Genomic DNA, 25,542 nt, shown 5'->3' with positions numbered 1-25,542 from the left:
TGGATTCTTAACTGAGGGTCCTTTTCCTTTTTCCTGAGGATGGTCCCTGTTTTGTGGAGTGCTGCTGAACCAAAGCCAGTGTACCCAGCAACAATTTTAGTGACCCCTAGAAAATCCAAATCCAGTGCCGTGTTTTGTTCTTGTGTTTGATCTTAATCACCAAAGTCATTGGGAGCCCATTGTCTCTTCCAGGACCCAATGACGCACCGCCAGGCCTGCTCTCATCCTCTATCTGCTGTATGGAAGCCAATGTGCATATGTGCATATCTACGGAGGCACCATGAGTGGAGCACATCATTCTCGCCTTGGCAAGAATGGAAGATGGGGGAAATTCAGAACATGAATAGTTAGGAGATTAAACCAAAAAAAAAAGGGGAGGGGGAGGATATCATGTTGCAGAAAGAAGAGGGTATAAGGCAGGATGGCGGACCGGCAAGCCCAGATCGTGATAAACAGCCTGCCAACCCACCAACGTAGAGCATCAGAGTGCATGGAACTGGTGCTGGCAGTGGAGGAAGCAGGCAGCTATGGAAGGAGCAGAACCCGCATAAGCCAATGCTTTCTCTGTAGCGCCGCCTCCTGTCCCAGGAGGCAGTTAAACCTCATAGCTCATTGTGGCCCACGGATGCTAAGTTAGCTTTATGGGAAATGGACCAAAGACAGTTCCTCTTGTGCTTCACATTTTTTTTTTTTAATTTGGACTTACTTTCGTCAAGTGATCTTCCATCTTCCTCTTGGCATCTTCCACTTCCTCACAGCGCTTGGCAAAGGCACTGTTGACATTGTCGCACTGAGATCGCAGGTCTTCAGAGACATCCTGGAGGATATTGTCAATAAGAGAGCGAAGATTGATTGAAGCCATTCTCTCTCTTTCTGCACGGTATATGTTGTCGTGGCTGTACTGGGCCCAGGATTCAGGAGTGGAAGTGCTTTAATAGGAAAAATATATTACACCATGTCTCAGCAACAGTAAATAAAACAAAACATTTATAAATCATGATAAAGCAAATGGCCACCGATATGAAATACAAGAACATCACAGTGCAAACCATACAATGTGCACTAAACCATGGCAACCAATGAGATTACACCTTCTATTGACAGCAGTCAGAACAAAGAAAGATGTTATGGCGATGCCCACCTCCTGTGTATTACCTCCTAAAAGGAGATGCAATGGTGATGACACTGTCAGGACCTGGATCACCTGCTGGTGGCACTGTGCTTCCCAAAGGGGAAGTTTATATTTTCACTGTCCACCAGTGGGTGTCTCCCAGCATCCAGCAGATTCCAGTAATCAGCTCCACCTAAAGCTGGCTGCTGGGAGGGTATTTAGTCCCTCTTTGTACTGTTCCGGTACCTTTGGTACCCTAAATTACACTTTCCACAAGTGTATGCGCCCCACCATTTACTTTTGGAAAGGTGCGCATACACCTTTAAGACTGGAGCTGTCATCACCCAGCGCCGGACTAGATGGCTATTTAAAGCGCCGGTTCTCACTCACATGTGTTCGTTCAAACACCCTTACCTGGATGCTAACCTTGCTTGAAGCATCCATGCTTGCAAGCTTACTTCGCTGACGGAACCTCGCTGCGCTGATCCCTGTATCCCGCTACTGGATCATCCGCCTCTCCTGAACCACCCTTCGGCTGTATCGCTAATAGTGCTAAGTACCCCGCAGGGGAATTCTCTATAAACTTATACTAAGCTTACACTATCTAGCTCTGCATAGTAAAGACTGTTTATCACATCTGCATAACTAGATTGCTAGCTCTTGAGACTACTGCTACTTTTCTGCACTGGGTTGATCTCTTTTGTATGTCCACCTGCTATTCTATCATCTGCTATCATACAACATTGCTAAACCTTCCTGCATCCATCTGCTACTGTCTCACCTTCAAGTGTCTATCACCTACCACCTCCACTCAACCTATCCCTCAACCTTCATCATTGTGTTACCACATACATAAAGTCATTCTAGGAACCAGCTTGCTAATTGTGTGTATTTACTGGCTGAAATAAGACCTTCCACACATGATGAGTCATTGAGGTTGGGAATGGTATCTCAGCATATCTCTTACATGACTACTGACGTGGGACTATTTCTGCAGCTGAAAATCCACACCATATAAGAAACGCAGGAGCGTTACAGATTGAACGAACCTAAAAATGGATTCAGCAGAAATAACCACTCAGGTGACACAATTAAAACAGCAAGTACCTGCGTTAATACACGCACTTGCTGAATTAAAAGAAGACAATCAGGCTCTGTCGCAGCAGGTAATTAGACTGACACAACTTACCTCTGCTCAGTCCCCTGAACCCAAGATAAATCCCCCTTTGGTATTTACAGGCGATCGCAAAATATTTCGCGAATTTAAAAACGTATGTGAGTTACTTTTTTTGCTAAAACCTCGTACCTACCTTACTGATCACATTAAGGTTTGTACTATTATTTCTTACCTATCAAGCGATCCTCGAGCCTGGGCAGATTCTCTTTTTGAGAAAAACGACCAGCTTCTCAACTCCTATGCCTTGTTCCTGGCAGAGCTCACTAGCCTATATGATGACCCCAATAGGCAGAGTACTGCTGATCTTCAGTTAAGATCCTTGAAACAAGGAAGGAGGCCTGTAGAAGACTTTGTCGCAGAGTTCAAGAGATGGACCCTTGATTCAGAATGGAATGATGCATCTCTGAAAACCCAATTTAGGCTTGGCCTATCAGAAGCCGTTAAGGACGAGCTCGCCCGAGCGGATCTGCCAAAAACCCTGGATGCATTAATACAACTCAGTATTACCATAGATAGAAGACTACGAGAAAGAAAGGCTGAAAAGATGGGAATGCCATTATCCGTTTCCTCTCGGAGTCTGGCCGTTCCTATGGAGGTAGGAACCATACGCCCACCGCTATCAACTATGGAAAAAGCCAAAAGACGAAATGAAAATCTCTGCTTGTACTGTGCATCCCCGGATCACAAGATAAACGTCTGTCCCCTAGTCAACAAAAAGAAGGGTGAGTGTTCACATGTCTCTCTAGGAGGATTGACAACTTCATTCACTAACCCCTACATTTCTGTTTTTTTGACATTACAGTGGGACCAGAACAGGATTACTACTAAGGCCATGATTGACACAGGATCTTGTGGAAATTATATGGATATATGTTTTGCTGCTTTAAATAAAATTCCTATTATTTCTAAACTCAAACCTGTCTCAGTAAGTCTTATTACCGGTGTTCCGTTATCCTCTGGTCCGATCACCGATCAGACACAAGCACTTCTAGTCACTATTAACGAGTCTCATAGGGAGACTTCTACCTTCGATTTAATACCTTCACCCCACTTTCCCATTGTGTTGGGACTTCCCTGGTTGCACACACACCAACCAACCATAGATTGGAAGAAACGGTCCTTGACCTTCCCTTCTTGTTATTGCGAGGAAACGTGTAACCTCCCGTTTTCCGGGAAGATTCTGTCTGTGGTGACAGATGAGATTGCACCACTATGTTATCAGGATCTTTCTGAGGTTTTTCTTGAGAAAAATGCTCAAACATTACCTCCTCATCGAGACTATGATTGTAGCATTGATCTACTCCCAAATAGCAAATTGCCGTTCGGTCATGTTTATCCTCTTTCACAGGATGAACTTGCCCATCTCAAAACCTATTTGGATGAGAACTTGGAAAAAGGTTTTATTAGACCTTCCACTTCTTCCACAGCAGCAGGACTCTTTTTTTGTTCGCAATAAAGATTCAAGTCTCAGACCTATCATCGACTACAGGAAATTGAATGCTATCACAATAAAAGATCGCTACCCTCTACCGCTTATCCCTGAGCTCATTGAGCAGGTACGTGGAGCTACCTATTTTTCAAAATTAGACCTGAAAGGAGCATACAATCTCATTCGAATCCGTGATGGACACGAATGGAAGACTGCATTCAGAACTAGATACGGATTGTTCGAATATCTTGTGATGCCATTCGGCCTATGCAATGCCCCTGCAGTTTTCCAATGATTTATAAACGATATTTTTAAAGACTTACTAGATGTCTGTGTTGTGGTATAGCTGGACGATATACTTATATATTCACGGACCCTGTCTGAACACATAAGACATGTAAGACTTGTATTATCGAGATTGCTTGCACATAATCTTTATGTGAAGCTGAAGAAATGCTTGTTCCATAAAGATGAGGTACTCTTTCTAGGCTACATCATATCCAAAACAGGAATCGAGATGGACATGAGTAAAATATCCTGCATTCAGGATTGGCCTACACCAACTACACGCAAGGCGCTACAGCGATTCCTGGGATTTTCAAATTTCTACAGGAAGTTTATAAAAAACTTTTCTGCTATTGTGAGACCCCTCACACAGCTCACTAGCATAAAAATACCATTTAAATGGTCAGAAGAAGCAAATAAGGCTTTCCACTTGTTAAAGACAAGGTTTACTTCCGCTCCCATATTACGCCATCCAGACCCATCCCTCCAATACATTCTGGAGGTAGATGCGTCAAACCTGGCAGTAGGAGCAATACTCTCCCAACGACCTACCCCCACTTCACCACTTCATCCAGTCGCCTTTTTTTCTAAATCCCTGAGCAGTCCCAAGATAAATTACCCCGTGGGTGAAAAGGAACTGCTTGCTATAAAATTGGCTCTGGAGAATTGGCGACATTTACTCGAAGGCACCCAATTACCAATAATTATATACACGGACCATAAAAACCTCCAATATCTTTAGACTAGCAAAACTCTCTCGCATCGACAGGTACGATGGTCACTATTCTTTCTAAGGTTTAACTTCCTAGTGACCTACACACCTGCAGATAAGAACAAAAAGGCGGATGCACTATCACGACTAACTGAAGAAAACTACTTTGAAATTCCTTCCGTTCCTATAATACCTCACAAACGCATTATTGGAGTTGTCCGTTCCTTGAAGGAAGAGGTTCTGCATGGTATAAGGTTGGATTCACCCCCACCACAACTAAATACCGATGCAGAAGGCTTCCTCTACTACAACGACAAACTTTACATACCACCTACCCTACGCACCAAGATCTTGGAATTATCGCATGATGTGCCTATGGCAGGACATATGGGTATGACAAAGACTTTCAATTTGATTTCTCGGCAATTCTGGTGGCCTGACATGAAAACATCTATACAAAAATTCGTCTTTTCATGCAATGTCTGTGCCAGGTCCAAAATTGACACTACGAGACCATCCGGTCTACTATGCAGTCTACCTATACCCCAAACTCCATGGGAGGTTTTGTCATTGGACTTCATCGTAGAATTGCCTCCTTCCAAAGGATTTAATACCATCTTGGTGTCAGTGGACCATCTGACAAAGATGGCACATTTCATTGCTATTCGCAGACTAACTTCGTCCAAACAAACGGCAGAACTCCTGATGAAACATGTCTTCAGATTACATGGTATCCCAAAAACTCTTTTGTCTGACCGTGGATCCCAATTTATTTCTAAATTCTGGCAAGAACTATGTCACATACTACGGATTGAGCGGAAGCTCACTTCTCCTTACCATCCGCAGACCAACGGACAGACTGAAAGAGTCAACCAATGCATCGAGCAGTATTTACGTTGTTACACTTCTTACCAACAGGATGATTGGTTGGATCTTCTCCCCCTGGCAGAATTTGCCTACAACAACGCAACTCACAGTACAACCAAGCAGAGTCTGTTCTACTTGAACTGTGGGTTCCATCCCTCTATTCTCCCTCCACGCATCCTTCCTTCAAATAACCCAGTAGCCTCAGACTATCTTACCCAAATAAAGGATTCTCTGGGTTTACTAAATACTACCATTGCACACGCTCACAGTCAACAAAAGAAGTACTATGATCATCGTAGAAGACCTTCTCCACAGTATACTATCGGGGACCTCGTTTGGCTCTCAACAAAAAACTTGAGACTGAAGATCCCTAGCAAAAAGCTTGGACCTCTGTTCTTGGGACCTTTCCCAATCAAGAAACTTATTGGAAAAGCTGCAGTGCAGCTTACATTGCCAATGGACCTAAAAATCCATCCCATTTTCCATGTGTCGCTACTAAAACCCCATGTTCCGGACCAAGGAATAAGGCCTAATATTCCACCTCCCCCTCCTGTACAAGTTGAAGGTGGAGAAGAATACGAGATAAAAGAGATTCTGGATTCTCGTATCTACAGAAGAAGACTTCAGTACTTAGTTCGATGGAAGAACTATGGGCCCCAAGACGACACCTGGCTAAACACCTCTGACATACATGCCCCTAGATTAATCCGCAATTTTCATGCGAGATACCCAGACAAACCAGCTCCAGAGGCCTTCAGGAGCAGGCCTTAAGGGGGGGGGGGGGTATTGTAATGTTCCGGTACCTTTGGGTACCCTAATTACTCTTTCATAAGTGTATGCGCCCCACCATTCTCTTTTGGTAAGGTGCGCATACACCTTTAAGACTGATGCTGTCATCACTGAGCGCCGGACTGGATGGCTATTTAGATCGCCGGCTCTCACTCACATGTGTTCGTTCAAACTGCTTTGTGCCTTGATGCTAACCTGTCTTGAAGCTCTCATGCTTGCAAGCATACCTCGCTGTCGGAACCACGCTGCGCTGATCCCTGTATCCCGCTACCGGATCATCCGCTCTTGCCGAACCTCTCCTCTGCTACATTGCTAAGACTGTTTATCACATCTGCATAACTAGATTGCTAGCTCTTGAGACTACTGCTACTTTTCTGCACTGGGTTGATCTCTTTTGTATGTCCACCTGCTATTCTATCATCTGCTATCATACAACATTGCTAAACCTTCCTGCATCCATCTGCTACTGTCTCACCTTCAAGTGTCTATCACCTACCACCTCCACTCAACCTATCCCTCAACCTTCATCATTGTGTTACCACATACATAAAGTCATTCTAGGAACCAGCTTGCTAATCGTGTGTATTTACTGGCTGAAATAAGACCTTCCACACATGATGAGTCATTGAGGTTGGGAATGGTATCTCAGCATATCTCTTACATGACTACTGACGTGGGACTATTTCTGCAGCTGAAAATCCACACCATATAAGAAACGCAGGAGCGTTACACTCTTATGCTGTTACACCTTGCTTTAGTGTTTTGCTTGCTGCCAGATACTAATAGCCGTTATCTTGTTCCTGCTCTTTGGTCATGCTCTCTGCCTAGTACCTTACCCTGAACCCGGCTGCCTTGTTCCTACTCCCCCTTGTTCCTGATCCCAGTTTTGGTTCCCCCTCCACTCCCTCCCCTGTCACCATTTTTCTCTTGGTGCTGGGAAAACTTGCCAGAAGTGATTCATGCAGATAGCAGACGAAACGTAGCATCAGACAGAAATGACACTTAGTGCTTCTCATTGAGACAATTACACACTATAGAGGGATATGATTTGTTCATATTTCATGTCTGAGGTTTACAACTACGTTAACCACTTAAGGACCAAGCCTATTTCTGACACATGTTGTTTACAAGTTAAAATCAGTATTTTTTGCTAGAAAATTACTTAGAACCCCCAAACATTATATATATTTTTTTAGCAAAGACTCTGTAGACAAAAATGGCGGTCGTTGCAATATTTTTTGTCATGCGGTATTTGTCTTTCAAACGCAATTTGTTTAGAAAAAATACATTTCACTGCATTTAAAAAAAACGAAACAGTAATTGTTTTGCATATTGTGAAAGATGATGTCACGCGAGTAAATATATACCTAACATGTTACGGTTTAAAATTGTGCACACTTGGGCGACGCTTTAAAAAAATTTTAATGGTTACCAGTTTAGAGTTACAGAGGAGGTCTTGTTTTAGAATTATTGCTCGCGCTCTGGCGATCATGGCAATACTTCACCTGTGGTTGGAACACCGTTTTCATTTGCAGGCGGGACTTACGTAGGCATTTTCTTTCGTGCATGAGCTCACAGCGACGGGGGCTCTTAAAAATTTTTTTTTTCTTATTTTTTTAAGTACTGTTTTTTAAAAAAACAGGAGGGACCCCAGACCCCTCCACTGCACTTCAAAGTATTCAAGATGCCGAAATCTGCATTTTTGTATATTGTCACTTTTTTAAAATCCGTTTAGTTAGCAGCCGAGTAAACTGGAAGTGACGCTGTGACATTCCTTCCAGGTTACTACATCAGAGACCCGATCAAAGCCGAATTCGACTTTGTTCGGGGCTCCAACCAGCTGGCGAATGTGGTTGCTCAGGTCTCCCGGTAGGATGGGAGACCCAGGCAGAGCCCCGGAAGGTGGGGAGGGGGGTGTCCCCTCCTGCTCGCTGGAATAACAACCAAACGGCTGCTGAACCGCATCAGCTGTTATTTCCTGGAAAGCCGACCACCGGTTTTAAAAAACGGTACCGAGTTGGCATCATCCAGGTACAACCACTTCTGCAAGCCGACGTACATGTAGGTCATTTCGCGGGAAGTGGTTAAACACTGGCACTGGCCAGGCAGGAAGGAACAAGGACTGCAGTCTGAGCAGTCATGTGACTTCAATAAAAGAAATTAAAGCTATAGCCACTATGGTATAATAACCACCTAAAGTATGCTTTCAGCAATAACCATTTGGGATCATGGGATCGCTGGGGCATTGTCTATAATGACTTGTATTCTGACTCCAACTGTTGTAATAGTGACTTATCCTTTGTGGAGACCTCTATGCCTGGCCTGTATAAGCAGATATAATCACTGTGGACAGCTTTTTTTCAAATAGCTGAACTCACCAAAACACAGTTTCATCAGCGTGGGTCTGTATTGCAAGCAGCAGGTATAGCAGACAACAAGATGTGGCAGATGAATGACAGACGGTATTTTGCAGGTCAAAACACGGTGATGCGAGCAGATTGCATAAGGCCTAGACAGATGTGGCCATCTCTTATCCCATCAAGACAGAGAAGCAGGAACAGGAAATACATCACAAGATGTCATTATGTCATTTTTATTTACGACATTGCAAACAGATCGGACCCCTAACTGAAATTTTGGGGGGGACCAGTGACATTACTACAGTAATTATGCACTGTTACTGTAATAATGACACTAGCAGGTAATTTAACCCAGGGGCGATCAAAGTGTTAAATGTATGCCTAGGGGGTGTTTTCTAACTGTGAGGGGGGTGGGCTTGTGGAATCAACACAGAGACCTGTGATCCTAAATAGGAGGATCACAGGCGCTCTGTGCTGATTCCTGAGAGAACAACGGTCTGTGCTGTTCTCTCTCCACAGGGAGTGATTGCCGGTGCCCGGCGGCAATCGCAGCCCCTGGCCCGGTGAATCAGCCTCCCCGCTGGCTAATGGGGGGCACGCACGCCCCCAGGATCGCTCCCGCGGATTGCCATACAGGTACGGCGATTCGCGCAGCCGAGCCAGCCTGCCGCAGTATATATGCGGTGGGCGGTCAACAAGCGGTTATTAGATTGCACAGAGGTGGACTGTTTTATATGCGCCCTTTTTGTAAATGGATGCACTTTAAAATTGCATTATTTTTTTTAATGTTGATGCATAGATTTGCAATGTATTGATTATAGGTATATAAATATTTGTTTGGTTGTGCTACACATTTTTTTGTTGGTTTAAATATTTTTTTACGTGGGAACACATGACAGTGGTAAGCGGCAACAACACGTATACACTCGAATAATTAAATATATTTTTTTGATTAGGCACAGGTGTTTTCTGGTTTTTAGGACAGAAACGAATGCAGCCATGCTAAGAATGCTTAAACTTGTATGCTGCAGGCAGGACCCTTCTATTAAGATCAGCTGGAAGAGAACTATAAATCCCATGTGAGTGAGCAACAGGGGCGGGAGAATATAAAAAGAAAAGCCTGGGGAGGAGAGGAGAAGACCGGGAAAGAGACAGAATGTGAGAGAGTAAGTAGAGGCTGAGCCAGGAGACCACAGGTCAGAAGAGATTAAGCTAAAGAGCGGAGAAGAGAATTTCCAAATCCTTGATCATACTGAGAGCAAGGATAGCCGATCCTGCAGGCAGACAGATCGGTCATCGCCATTGGCACCACTACATCTCTGGGTGAATATCGAGAAAGGGGGGCCACCCCAGCAGCAAAGCCATCGTTTCACACCGCTACCATAAAGGACTGGGTAAGAGGGTTCTTAACTTATACTACATCGCTACATGCTGCAAGCTCACTTATTATTGGCATAAACACAGACTGCCTCATAGAGACATGGGCTCTGCAGCCCAATCATTGCTGCGGTGTAGCTTTGTAGCCCAATTTTTGCTGCGGTGTAGCCCAGTAGCCCAATCACTGCTGCGGTGTAGCCAAGTAGCCCAATCACTGCTGCGGTGTAGCCCAGTAGCCCAATCACTGATGCGTTGTTGCTCTGTAGTCCAATCATTGCTGTGGTGTAGCCATATAGTCCAATCATTGCTGTGGTGTAGCTCTGTAGCCCAATAATTGCTGCAGTGTAACTCTGTAGCCCAATAATTGCTGCGGTGTAACTCTGTAGCCCAATCATTGCTGCGGTGTAACTCTGTAGCCCAATCATTGCTGTGGTGTAGCTCTGTAGCCCAATCATTGCTGTGGTGTAGCTCTGTAGCCCAATCATTGCTGCGGTCTAATTCTGTAGCCTAATTATTGCTGCGGTCTAATTCTGTAGCCTAATCATTGCTGCAGTGTAGCTCTGTAGACCAATAATTGCTGTGGTCTAAATCTGTAGCCTAATCATTGCTGCGGTGTAGCTCTGTAGCCCAATCATTGCTGCGGTGTAGCTCTGTTGCCCAATCATTGCTGCGGTGTAGCTCTGTAGCCCAATCATTGCTGCGGTGTAGCTCTGTAGCCCAATCATTGCTGCGGTGTAGCTCTGTTGCCCAATCATTGCTGCGGTGTAGCTCTGTAGCCCAATCATTGCTGCGGTGTAGCTCTGTAGCCCAATCATTGCTGCGGTGTAGCTCTGTCGCCCAATAATTGCTGCGGTGTAGCTCTGTTGCCCAATCATTGCTGCGGTGTAGCTCTGTAGCCCAATCATTGCTGCGGTGTAGCCATGTAGTCCAATCATTGCTGCCGTGTAGCCATGTAGTCCAATCATTGCTGACGTGTAGCTCTGTAGCCCAATCATTGCTGCGGTGTAGCCATGTAGTCCAATCATTGCTGCCGTGTAGCCATGTAGTCCAATCATTGCTGCCGTGTAGCCATGTAGTCCAATCATTGCTGCCGTGTAGCTCTGTTGCCCAATCATTGCTGCAGCCTATCCACACTAGCCACCCGTTATCCACACTAGCCACCCGTTATAGTACTGCACACAGGATTGCATTAATAACGCCTTCTGTTGCCTGATTAGACTGGGACTGTGAATGTTTATTACCTCGGGCCAATTCCATCCAAGGAAGCCACAAGTTCCACAAGTCAAGTTCTACACTTAGAGACACCACACTGTTAAATGCTGCCTTTACCTTTCTTTGGTTTAAATTAATTTTTGCAACTTCTTGACATCTTTATAGTGACTTCCCAGCTGATCACTTTTAGGGGGAACTCTGCCTGCTGTGTAATCATCTCAGGGGAAGTGTCATCTTTTTATCAAACAATGGGGCCACGCCTCCAATATGCACCAACGTAAAGATCTCCATCAAGCCGGCTGAATAATTTTCCCACATTAGGTTTTATATGGGCCATTTTTCTCCCATGCCAAAACCCTCAGAGAGTTATAGTGTTACTAAACCCAGGACTCTGCATTCACTACATCTGGCCTCCCACAGTACACAGAACATGGAAATGCAATCATTAATATTGTAGTAAATATAAACTGCTAAATACATTTTCTCATCAGCAGTATATAGCAGTCTTGTGACTTCTATCAGTGTCTGGTTAAAGCTCATAGGAGGAGTTTTGTTTCCCCTCTGACTGTCTTATGAGGCTGCAGAACCCCTGACCCCCTTTCTGGACAGTGCTGATTGGCCCTGTGCTGATTACATGCACACTCCCAAGAAAAAAACACAACTCTCTAGCAATACACACCAAACTGAGCATGTGCAGCTTGTCGTCGAGCTCTGTACTATCAGGAAATTATTAGGGGACAATAGAAGAAGGGGAGGATCAGAGGAGGCAGGATCAATCAGCCTATTTACACAATGCATAGGATTAACCCCTTAGGTTTCACAATGAGTATAACAAGCATGCTTTACTGCATATACAATCTGATTTTACGGTTGTGGGTTTAGTAACACTTTAAGCCCTGGCTTTGATTACTGAGAGCCCACAAGTGAGCGAGCCTAACATTCTTTGTTCTCTCCTTTAATGCCCGTTTGGGGAAAATTCTCTCCCAGTAGGAGGGCTACGTTTAAACTCTGAGTCCAGCATTGACAATTGGGTCTATTTAAAGTGGCACTGTTATATGTTTGACTGGTTACTTTGTTACATGTGACTCTCTATGTGTACAATCATACATTGATTTTATGCAGATATAACTGCCTAAATCTTACATAAACCAAGTATTTTCATCATCAAAAGCAGTATGTTTATTCTTCGTGTGATATCCCAGGTAATATTAGGTTACAGTTTGGTTACGGTGGTGTCAGCAGGGGTCGTGCCTCGCTCAAGGCTAAAGAGGTGAACGGGGTCCCATTATACTCCCACACAACATATTGTAGTTTCAACAAGGTCTGTTGCTATGAGACAACCCTGATTATGTGCAACCAAGGCTCAAGGTCCGAAAACAATTTAAGTACCCTGACCTGTTACTATATAAACTAGAGAAACAAATCTAAATAACTAATATTTGAACACTGATTGGCTCAGTGGAGGATAGGTAATGGAATCTCCATAAAAGCTTGGTTGCCATGGTAATGGCCATGTCTCCCCGGAGCTGTCAAGTCAAGACTGCATCATTTCTGTGCTGGGAATCCATTTTCTAAATAAAAGTAAGTTTTAGCAAAACTAAATTAAATTTTATTTTATAACAAAAGTCTTTTTACTGTCCTTGGAAGTATTGTATGAGAACATGATCCGCCTAAAGAGCAGATGTTACCAGGCGTATGGAAGATTTGGAATAATCAGTTTTGTAATAATATAACTGTGTGCGATGACTTAAAAAAAGATTTATATTTACCCCTATTTTTATTTACCTCCTGTGTCTGATTCTTACCCTTCAGTCTCAAAGATGCTGCCCTGCCATCCATTATAGGGGACACATCACTGACCACCAATGTAAAGGACCCTTCTCCACAGTCCACCAATGTAAGGGGGCCCTACTACACCGACAGAGTTGTATAAAGTACTCAAAACCCATACTTGAGTAAAAGTAAAAGTGCTCGATCAAAAAGTGACTTGAGTAGAAGTGGAAGTGCTCGATCAAAAAGTGACTTGAGTAGAAGTACTAAAGTATTCAACATTTTTTGTACTTAAGTATTGCAAGTATTTTTTTTTTTTAATTTTGCTACTCAAGTACTGAAAGTAAAAGTACCAGTAGTTTTGAAAAAAAAATTGCTACTCAAGTACTGAAAGTAAAAGTACAAGTACTGTGTTATGTAGTTATTAAAGAAAGAAGTCAAAAGTTTGAACATCATATTGTTTTTTATTATTTCAAATGCAGCTTTTATTTATACATACAGTAGCATTTATTTTCATATGCGCTGATAATACACATGCTTTGAGCTTCATGAAACCTGCCATCTACTATTCTGGCAGTGGTAATTTTTATAATAGTAACTAGTAACTATGCAGCACAAAAAAAAAAATATCGGAGTAGAAGTATTGAAATCATTGAAAAAATCATTGAAAAGTAGGAGAAAAAAATTCTACTCTAGGAAAGTACAGATACCGCCTTTCGGTACTTAAGTACAGTAGTGAAGTAGTTCTACTTAGTTACTATACATCTCTGTAAACACCGATAACCAATATAAGGCGGCAATTCTGGTTTGAACACCGATGTAAGGTGGCCTTCTCCACCGACCACCAATGTAAGGGGATCCTTCTTCTCTAACCACCAATGTAAGGGGGCCTTTCTCTAATGATAACCAATATAAAGTGGCAATTCTCCTTTGAGCACCAATGTAAGGGGGGCCTTCTCCACTGACTACCAATGTAAGGGGGCCCTACTACACCGATAACCAATATAAGGAGACAATTCTGCTTTGAACACCAATGTAAGGGGGCCTTCTCCACCGACCACCAATGTAAGGGGATCCTTCTTCTCTAAACACCAATGTAAGGGGGCCTTTCTCTAATGATAATCAATATAAGGTGGCAATTCTTTGAGCACCAATGTAAGGGTGGCCTTCTCCAATGACTACCCATGTAAGGGGGCCCTACTACGCCAATAACCAATATAAGGAGGCAATTCTGCTTTAAACACCAATGTAAGGGGGACCTTCTCCACCGACCACCAATGTAAGGGGATCCTTCTTCTCTAACCACCAAAGTAAGGGGGCCTTTCTCTAGTGATAACCAATAAAAGGCAGCAATTCTCCTTTAAGCACCAATGTAAGGGGGGCCTTCTCCACTGACTACTAATGTTAAAAGGGCTCTTCTCCACTGACTTTTAATGTAAAGGGGCCATTGTCCAGTGAGCACCAATGTAACAGGGGTCCTTCTTCTCTGACCACCAATGTAAGGGGCCTTTCCACTGACAACCAATGCAAGAAGACCCTTCTCCACTAACCACAAATGTAAGTGGGCTTTTCTCCATCGATAACTAATATAAGGGGGTAATTCTCATTGGACCAGCAATATAAGGGGGCCCTTCTCGACTGACCACCAATAAAAGGGGCACTCCTCCACTGACCACCAATGTAAGGGGGCCCTTCCCCACTGACCACTAATGTAAAGAGGGGGGCCTACTCCATTGATAACCGATATAAGGGGTAACTTTTTCTTTAAGCACCAATGCAAGGGGGACCTTCTCCACTGGCCACCAATGTAAGAGGACCCTTCTCCACTGACCACCAACGTAAGGGGACCCTTCTCCACTGACCACCAATGTAAAGGGACCCTTCTCCACTGACCACCAATGTAGAGAGGCCATTCTTTAGTGAGCACCAATGTAGCGGTGTCCCTTCTCCTCTGACCACCAATGTAAGATACCCTTTTCCACTGACAACCAATGTAAGGAGGCCCTTCTCCCCTGACCACCCTTGTAAGGGGGCCCTTTTCCGATGACCACCAATGTAAGGTGGCACTTCGCTGACTTCCAATATAAAGGGGCCCTTCTTCTCTGATCATTACCACTTTCCAACCAGCCACCGTACTTATACTGTGGCAGGACAGCTAGTGGGGGGGGGGGGGGGGGCGCAAACGCCGATTAGCCACAGGGGGAGCCAATCAGCAGATCTGGCAGACATGATGTCCACCAGGCTCCCCGTGGAGACAGAACGGTGGCCTGCCGATGTAAACACAGCAGACAGCTGTTCTGTCATTGATGAAAACAGGGATCCTATGTTCCTCCTATTTAGGAACACAGGTCTCTGTGTTCATCCAGCAAGTCCATCCCCCACACAGTTAGAAAGCACCCACTAGGGACACATTTAACCCCTGGTGTTAACCCCTTCCCTGCCAGTGTCATCAGTACAATTTGTAGCATATTTTTAGCACTGATTACTGTAGTAATGTCACTGGTCCCCCCAAAAGTTTCATAAATGTCAGTTAGGGGTCCGATCTGTCCGCCGCAATGTCACAGTCCCGCTAAAAATTTCAGATCGCCGCCATTACTAGTAAAAAATAAATAAACAAAAATGACATAAATATTTCCCCTAGTTTGTAGACGCGATAACTTTTGCGCAAACCAATCGATATACACTTACTGGGATTTTTCGTTTATCAAAAATATGTAGCAGAATACAAATTGGCCTAAAATAATGAAAAAATTTTATTTTTTTATTGGGAGTGTTATATAGCAGACAGTAAAAAATATTGAGTTTTTTTTTTTCCAGAATTGTCGCTCTTTTTTTGTTTATTGCACAAAAAATAAAAATTGCAGAAGTGATCAAATACCACCAAAAGAAAGCTCTATTTGTGGGGAAAAAGGGAAATTAATTTTATTTGGGTACAGCGTTGCACGATCGCGCAATTGTCCGTTAAAATAGCACAGTGCCGAATCGCAAAAAATCATTAAGGGGGTAAAACCTTCTGGTTCAGAAGTGGTTAATGAAACTGGGGTCCCACTCCACCGACTACAAATGTAAGGGGTAATTTACCACAGACCACTAATGTAAGGGGGGCCCCTTCTTTACTGACCACCAATATAGGGGGGTTCTTTATCACTGACAGCCAATGTAAAGGGGCATCGATGTAAGGGGCCCTTCTCTCCACTGACCACCAATTAAAGGGGGGGCGCTTCTCCACTGACAACCAATAAAAGGAGGCCCTTCTCCACTGACCACCAATAAAAGGAGGCCCTTCTCCACTGACTACCAATGTAAAGGGGCACTTTTCATCTGGCCCTCAATTTAAGGAGCACTTCTTCATTGATAACCAATATAAGGGGGTAATTCTTCTTTGAGCATTAATGTAAGGGGTCCTTCTCCACTGACCATCAATGTAAAAGGGGCCCTTCTCCACTGACAACCAATGTAAGGAAGCCCAGGTATGGGGGCCCTTTTCCAATGACCACCAATGTAAGGTGGCACTTCTCCACTGACCCCCAATAAAAGGTTCCCTTTCTCCTTGATCCCTAATGATTTGTACAGGTAGAGAAGGGGTTATCAAATTTCACTGCGGGCTGCATCAGCACTATGGTTGCCCTCAAAGGACCTTTATCTGTAAGACTAGATGTCCAGAGCACCCAGCTTCCATTGCATCAGAGCCCCCCCCCCCCCCTACTATCAGAAGTCAAGAGTCCCCCACCCTCTCTTACATCACAGTGCACCTCCTCGTACATTGTTGCCAGCAAGAAGCTGGGGGGGGGGGGTCTAGGAGGTAGAAAATGCAAGGTCTGGAGGAGGACCATAGGAGGGCTGGATTCAGCTGCAGGCATCTGCTGAATGCTGAGACCAGGGGAGGAGGAGATGGAATGGCTGCACAGAAAGGGGCAGGTTCTGTAGGAGGAGTTCTGTCCTCCTTTCTGCTGCCGACCTCTAAGACAAGGTGGAGGGGGGTGAAAAGGGCATCCAAGCTGCAGGAGAGGTGTAAGAGCTACATGAAATGGCCTCATGGGCCGGATTCATGTTTGACACATGTGCAGTAGAATGTCCCTAAAACAAAAAAATAGATCCATAGAAAACTCAACAAAAACAACATGTTGAAATTAGAAAGTCTACATAGGACCACATTTTTTTTTTTTTAACTTTAGCTTCTTACAGTATATGGCACCGATGCATATTGACAATCACTTGAAGAGTAACTTTACTCAAAAACATCAACTTTTTTTCAAAAAAAGTAATAATGAAAACACGATCACTTAAATTTGTTTCTGAAGACTGGTTATGCAAATCCCTGCGTGCGTTCTTTTAATTACATTGGATTTAAATGAAAAAAAGATTACATAGGCAGTCGAATGCAGCAAAAGAAAATATACTTCTTATTTTTCTACTTTTGTGATTTAGTCAAGTGTAACAAAAGTGTATCCAAATAGACCATCAAAAAATAATTAGGAAGAATACAGAAAAGAAAGCACCTGTGGGAATAATGATTTTCAGATGGGAAATGCAAAAACACAATTAAAAAAACTCCAGTATGAAAGAAGCTAATCTTTGTATGGTTATGAGGTTTTTTTGATGATAAATTTCTGAAAGGACCAGTCCACCTAAAAATGTACAGGAGCATCTCATAAAATTAAAATATCATTAAAAAGATAATTTATTTCAGCAATTCAATTCAGTGAAACGCATATATATTATATAGATGAGTTACACACAGAGTGATATTTTTTAAACATTTCTTTATTTTAACTTTAAACACTATGGCTTAAATCTAGTGAAAACCCAAAATTCAGTATCTCCGAAAACTAGAATATTACATGAGACCAATAAAATGCAGGGTTTTTAATACAGAAATGTTGGCTTACTGAAAAGAAAGTCCATGTACAGTATAGAATGCACTCAATGCTTAGCTGGGGCTCCTTATGCATGAATTACTGCATCAATGCCGCGTGTCATGGAGGCGAATAGCCTGTGGCACTGCTGAGGTGTTATGGAAGCCCAGATTGCTTTGATAGCTGCCTTTAGCTCATCTGCATTGTTGGGTCTGATGTCTCTCATCTTCCTCTTGATAATGCCCCACAGATCCTCTATGGCAGGGGTCTTCAAACTATGGCCCTCCAGTTGTTCAGGAACAACAATTCCCATCATGCCTAGTCATGTCTGTGAATGTCAGAGTTGTACAATGCCTCATGGGATGTGTAGTTCCGCAACAGCTGGAGGGCCGTAGTTTGAGGATCCCTGCTCTATGGGGTTTAGGTCAGGCGAGTTTGCTGACCAATCGAGCACATTGATACCATGATCATTAAACCAGGTATTGGTCGTTTTGGCAGTGTGGGCAGGTGCCAAGTCCTGCTGGAAAATGAAATCCGCATCTCCATGAAGCTGGTCAGCAGAGGGAAGCATGAAGTGCTCTAGAATTTCCTGGTAGAGGGCTGCGCTTACTTTGAACTTGATAAAACACAGTGGACCAACACCAGCAGATGACATGGCTCCCCAAATCCTCACTGACTGTGGAAAATGTTGCATTCAATTTGGAAATCAAGGTCCCTGAGTCTGAGGAAGAGAGGAGAGGCACAGAATCCAAGTTGCATGAGGTCCAGTGTAAAGTTTCCACAGTCAGTGATGATTTGGGGAGCCATGTCATCTGCTGGTGTTGGTCAAGTCAAAGTCAGCGCAGCCCTCTACCAGGAAATTCTAAAGCACTTCATGCTTCCCTCTGCTGACCAGATTTATGGAGATGCGGATTTCATTTTCCAGCAGGACTTGGCACCTGCCCACACTGCCAAAATACCAATACCTGGTTTAATGACCATGGTATCACTGTGCTTGATTGGTCAGCAAACTCGTCTGACCTAAACCCCATAGAGAATCTGTGGGGTATTGTCAAGAGGAAGATGAGAGACACCAGACCAACAATGCAGATGAGCTGAAAGCCGCTATCAAAACAACCTGGGCTTCCATAACACCTCAGCAGTACCACAGGCTGATCGCCTTCATGCCACGCCGCATTGATGCAGTAATTCATGCCAAAGGTGCCCCGACCAAGTATTGAGTGCATTCTATACTGTACATGGACATACTTTTCAGTAAGCCAACCATTTCTAATGATTAAAAAAACTGTTTTTTATTGGTCTTATGTAATATTCTAATTTTCTGAGATACTGAATTTTGGGTTTCACTAGCTGTAAGCCATAATCATCAAAATTAAAAGAAAGAAATGCTTGAAATATATCACTCTGTGTAACACATCTATATAAAATATATGAGTTTCACTTTTTGAATTGAATTACTGAAATAAATTAACTTTTTGATGGTATTCTAATTTTATGAGATGTACCTGTACATCCCATGCTTGGGTAGGAAAACACGTATGCTGAATTATATACGGTAATGGCCTTCCTATGGCTCTCAAAGCATCCTGCAGACAGATCACTCCTTTGGTATATCTGCCAATTAGATTCCTACTTACCGTAGAAGTCTAAATGTGATTTGTGATACAGGGAGTAAAGATAATGGGAGTCACACAGCCCAGGCTTCAAGGTAACCCTCCATGACCTTGCAAGGTGTTCGCTGTATTTTACTACAAAGCATTACAGAAAACGCACAATAACCCTTTTGTGGACAGAGGTCTTCAATGCCTATATACTCAGGCCAAATATAGCACTCAATATATGACCTCAGTGCATTCATTAAGTTGACAATAACTCAATTTACTGTATATACTTAAGTATAAGCTAACCTGAAAATAAGCAGAGGCACCTACTTTTACCACAAAAAAAGTGGGAAAACGTATTGACTCGAGTATAAGCCTAGGGTGGGAAATGCAGCAGCTACTGGACACAACTGGACCACCACAAGACACAAAACAGAGGCTGTGGGCATGGTACAGGAGATGCAGGGCTGTGGGCATGGTACAGGAGATTGTAGAGGAGATGGTACAGGAGATAGCACAGGAGATGGCACAGGGATGGTTCGGGCATGCCACAGGTGATGGTTCGGGCATGGCACAGGTGATGGTACAGGCATGGCACAGGTGATGGTACGGGCATGGCACAGGAGATGGTACAGGCATGGCACAGGTGATGGTACAGGAGATGGTACAGGCATGGCACAGGAGATGGTAAAGGCATGGCACAGGAGATGGTAAAGGCATGGCACAGGAGATGGTATAGGCATGGCACAGGAGATGGTACAGGCATTGCACAGGTGATGGTACAGGAGATGGTACAGGCATGGCACAGGAGATGGTACAGGCATGGCACAGGTGATGGTACAGGCATGGTACAGATAGAACAGGCATGGCACAGGTGATGGTACAGGCATGGCACAGGAGATGGTACAGGCATGGCACAGGAGATGGTACAGGCATGGCACAGATGGTACAGGCATCGTAAAGTAGATGCAGTGCTGCTGGCATGGTACAGGAGAATGTCCTGTACCATGCCCGCAGCACTGCATGAGGAAATGCAGGGACTGCGGAGGAGTCTCACTTACCTGTCCGTCAGGCGCCTTAAATTAAAAAATGGCGCCACTCTGCGCCAACACGTCACTGCACATGCACCGCCGATGCTCGGGAAAGCCCGTACACGTTTTTATTGGATATGTTTTATAGCATATATATATATATTTTTTTTTTTTCTTTTTATAATTGTTGGTCTTTTTTCAGTTATAGTGCAAAAAAAAAAAAAAACTGCAGAGGTGATCAAATACTACCAAAAGAAAGCTCTATTTGTGGGGAAAAAAGGACATTGATTTTATTTGAGTACATTGTCGCACAACTGAACACTTGTCAGGTAAAACTAACGCAGTGCCGTATCGCAAAAAATTGCCTGGTCAAGAAGGGGGGTAAACCTTCCGGAGCTGAAGCTGCTAAGCTCACTTAGCACAGAGTACTTCCTATTCATTCACTGCCCTGTACAGCTGAGGCTGCAGAGAAAGGCATGCGTGTTTGAGCTTTGGGGTGCACACCCTAATGCAACAGGCTGTACACAACTATGGGAGGGCAGCACCAGTTGTCACTGCCGTCAACTGACAGTCTTTAGTAAGAAAACCAGCGGAGCTCTTATTAATTACACCCTGGTGACTTTCACTTCACCCTTTCATTTATGTCGGCTTTTACAATGACACCTAAACTTTCATCCTACCAGCTCTTTATGGTAATTAAAAGTGATTCATATTATGCCAAATAAGCTTACGGAAATTCATAAGTCAATTAAGAAATTGAACGGAGCCATGAATGTGCAGTAAATACAATTTTCATTCCAGGTTTATAGAGAGGAACCTGTCCTGTCTATCAGAAGAAGGATGCTGGGAGCGATCTCCTATATCTGCATTAGGGCTGATGGCGTTCTGATTATTTGGCCTGAGTTACGAGTTAACAGTTCGCTATGTGACCGTGGATGCCGATTGCTCTTCTGCTTATCATTTAATAGAGGAGAACGCAACATTCCCTAAAGAAAGATACACCTGGATGCTTTATAAATACTAATGTGTCTTAAAGTGTGATAAATAGACAACCATTAATAATGCATTAGTGAGATAGAATCAAGGAAGGGTGAGTCTATAGCAGCTCATTAGCCTGTTATTGCCAGGGACCATCAAATGAATGGAATGAGATGATGGGATGCACACACTAAACATAACCTACTGCTCAGGGGTTTTATATCCAGGCAGACTGTGAAGCAGCAACCAAAATCTGATGGCTTGCCAGTAACCTGAAATTTTGGTTATACAAAAAAACTTGCATAGCCACTTGAAGACCACCACGCCTTTTCTGCCACCTTTTTGTTTACAAGTTTAAATCTTTATTTACTATTTTTACTAGAAAATGACTTATGATATTCAAACATTATATCTTTTTTCTTTTAGCAGAGACCCTAGGGAATAAAATGGCGATTGTTGCAATTTTATATGTCACATGGTATTTGTGCAGCAGTTTTTCAAATAAAATGTTTTTGGGAAAAAATACACTTTGTGAAAAAAAAAAAAACCACAATATATAAAAAAGAAAATGCCGCTGATGATGCGCCATTTATGCCGGAGGTCCTGCCGCAATTCTGAGCTCAGTTTGGTGGCATACTGTGTAAGTTTATGTGCCTCACACTGGGGCGACGCTACTTCCCGGGGCGACCTGTGAAGTCACGGTGCGCTGCTCGCGCCGCGACCTCGGAGCGGCCGGCACGGACTTCATATCATTGAAGTCTATGAAGTCTATGCAGGTCGCTCCGGGTCGCCCCAAAGAAGCTCCGGACCCTTTTTCTAAGTCGGAGCGACTTGTGTCGCTCCTATTAGAACGGGTCCACAGCTTCTCTATGGAAGGCGACCTACAGCGACCTGTCAGGCGACCAGGTCGCCTGACAGGTCGCCCCAGTGTGAACGGGCTCTAAGAGTCTAAACACAATTCCCTGCTGTTTATGATTTGGTGGTGTTTTTAATTTGTTTTTTTTTTGTTTTGTTTTTTACATATGTAGCACCCTCCTAGGTAGGTGCCAGTAGGAGAGTATAGTTTTTGGCTCTGTCTGCCTATCAGAGGAGCAGCAGGCAAATCTATATTGCTTTCTGCCTACCAGAGAGCAGGATCTGTGAGTTAGGTCTGCTCAGTGAGCTCAGTGTATGATTCATTGAGTCTAGAGAGTGTTTCACACTGGTCCAATAGGGAGGCATGTTGGACAGTGGGAGGAAACCTGACCAATGTATACATAGGCTTTGATACAGTCCCAGTAATTGGCAGGGGCAGGTCGCCTTGGTGCATTCTGGGATATTGTATAAAAGCCAGGAGCACATGTGCTGCAAGGTCTTTGGCTGGAGAGCAGAGTCCTGGAGGGAGGGTGGCGGCTGCCTCCTCCTTTGTAGCAGTGGCACGTGGCATCAGGAGGTCATCCGGACCGGACCGGAACGAAGCTGAACCCAGAGGTCCAGGGAAGCTGACTGAGGGGGAGACACTGGAGACCCTGGAAAAATAGTATTGTGAGTACAGGGGATTGTGTCAAGGGGCCTGACCTGAGGGGGGCCACCCCGGAGTAGGATAGTCAGTGAGGATAGAAGAGGATACTAGGAGAGTGTCCTGAAGATAACTTTAGTTCATTTAGTCATCTGGAAAGAGACTTAATTCTAAATCCACCTAAGTGGCAAGGTGGATAACAGTCTGGCTGTATCAACAGGTAGATGTCCTCCAAGCTTTGTAAATAGTTAATCTGGAGTATCCCACTAAGGCTTGGTTAACACTGGGGCCACACGACTCTGTACTACTTCAGGGGCGACTTGTGCATTCCCATGCACCACGACTTCGGAGCGACTTGCACGGACTTCACATAATGGAAGTCTATGCAAGTCGCTCCGAGGTCGCCCCGAAGTAGTACAGGACTCTTTTTCTAAGTTGGAGCGACTTGTGTCGCTCCTATTAGAACGGGTCCTAATCCCTTCTGCCATTCCTAAGTAATTTATAAAATAAAAACAAAACAACAACATACCCCTGGACTAATTATTGCCTGAGCCAAGAAGTAAAGTGATAGACTGTGAATGTCAATGTTGCTAATGGTAACCCAGGGGGACCTGAAAGTGTGAAAATTCAGTGGTCCTTAAGGGGGCAGTGGTACACATATTTTAATAAATACTACACTATGCGCAATTTTTTCTGGTGTCGGTGATCTTTCTGTGCCTTGATGTGATTGAGCAGTTTCCCTGATGACTTCACCTGTGAGGTTGGATGATTTACCACATCCATAGAGTATCAGACGTACCTTCATAAGGAAGACCATTGAATACACTTCTGTCCTATAACTTAGGCCCCTTTTTACACGGGCTTTCCAATCAGGTCCGCCTCTCAGTTTTTTTCAGGCGGAGCTGACAGGACCCTCCATGCACCCTTATGGAGCAGTGGATGTCAGCATTGACATGTCCGCTGAAAATCGCCGCTATCCGATCCGATCTGATCCAGAAACCCTATTTTCTATTCCTCTGAAGGTTCAGATTGGATGAAAATGGACAGGCGCACCATTTTCATCCGATCTCCTATAGAGGAGAGCGGGGATCTGACAGCTCTGTCTCTGCAAAGTAAGTGGAGACGGACCTGTCATCCGCCTGCTCAGTAGGGATCGGCGGATTGCTCCCCACTGAGCAAAACGGAGTCTGCCGGGCAAAAAGCCGTGTGAAAGGACCCTCAGACAGCAACTGATTCTGGTGAGTGTGCACTTCTTATATTTGGTGGAGGCAGCACACAGATGGTGATAACACTGGAACATTCACATTATTGTGATCTATTTTATTTGATTTAAAACTCAGTTTTGTTTATGCACATTTGTATGCTTGTTGAAGAGTATCACTATTATTCATAAATGACGGCACTAGGACTGATCATGCACAATGGGGAAAATAATTATTTGATCCCTTTTTTAAGTGTTTTTAGATTTTGTAAGTTTGCCCGCTTACAAAGAAATAAAGGGTCTATAATTTTTATCATAAGTGTATTTTAAATGATAGAGACTGAATATCAAACAAAAAACACACGATACAAATGTTATAAATTAAGTTGTAGTTCAGTGAGTAAAATAAGTATTTGATCCCCAAGAAAAACATAACTTAGAACTTGGTGGAGAAACCCTTGTTGGCAAGCACAGAGGTAAGACGTTTCTTGTAGTTGGTTTGCACAAATCTCAGGAGGGATTTTGGTCCGCTCTTCTTTACAGATCTTCTCTAAATCCTTAGGGTTTCTTGGCTGTCTCTTGGTAACTCGAAGTTTCAGCTCCTTCCATAAATTTTCTATAGGATTAAGGTCTGGAGACTGACTAGACGTTTTTTGTAGTTGGTTACCAGGTTTGCACACATCTCAGGAGGGATTTTGGTCTACTTTTCTTTACAGATCTTCTCTAAATCCTTAAAGTGGTTGTAAAGTCAAAAAGTTTTTCATCTTAATGCATTCTATGCATTAAAGTGATTGTAAAGTCTCATTTTTTTTCTATAAAAATAACAAACATGTTATACTTACCTGCTCTGTGAAGTGGTTTTGCATAGAGCAGCTCAGATCCTCCTCTTCTCGGGTCTCTCTTCAGTGCTCCTGGCCCCTCCCTTCTGTAGCTTGCAATGGAGCACTCGAGTGGAGCTACAGCTCCGTCTGAGCCCAGGTTTGGCCCATCCCCTCTCTCTCCTGATTGGCTGAGTTTGATTGACAGCAGAGGGAGCCAATGGTGCCACTTCTGTGTCTCAACCAATCAGGAGGGAGAGTCCAGGACAGCTTAGGCTGAGGAGAGCTCCTGCACACAGAAGGCTTTTTATCTTAATACATTCTGCCTTTACAACCCCTTTAAGAAAAAAAGCCTTGTGTGTGCAGCAGCCCCTCTAAGCCCCCCTAATACTTACCTGAGCCCATCTCTATCCAGCAATGTTGCAGGAGTGTCTGGACTGTCCAAGACTCTCCCTCCTGATTATCTGAGA

General features: G+C 43.8%; 1 protein-coding gene across 1 annotated transcript in view; it reads right to left on the bottom strand.

Annotated features, from left to right (window-relative positions):
• The window catches only part of TEKT4 (tektin 4), a 97,032-nt gene that overhangs the window by 46,097 nt on the left and 25,393 nt on the right, over positions 1 to 25,542 (bottom strand). Inside the window, exon 4 of the mRNA XM_082260973.1 lies at positions 707 to 929. Coding sequence (XP_082117099.1) covers positions 707 to 929 — 223 coding nt within the window. The remainder of the gene's footprint in view (positions 1 to 706; positions 930 to 25,542) is intronic.

This window comes from Pelophylax lessonae (assembly GCF_965119305.1).
Source record: "Pelophylax lessonae genome assembly, chromosome: 6".
Taxonomy (NCBI): domain Eukaryota; kingdom Metazoa; phylum Chordata; class Amphibia; order Anura; family Ranidae; genus Pelophylax; species Pelophylax lessonae.
The sequence above is the reverse complement of the archived record's forward strand: the minus strand, read 5'-3'. Positions and strand labels throughout refer to the sequence as shown.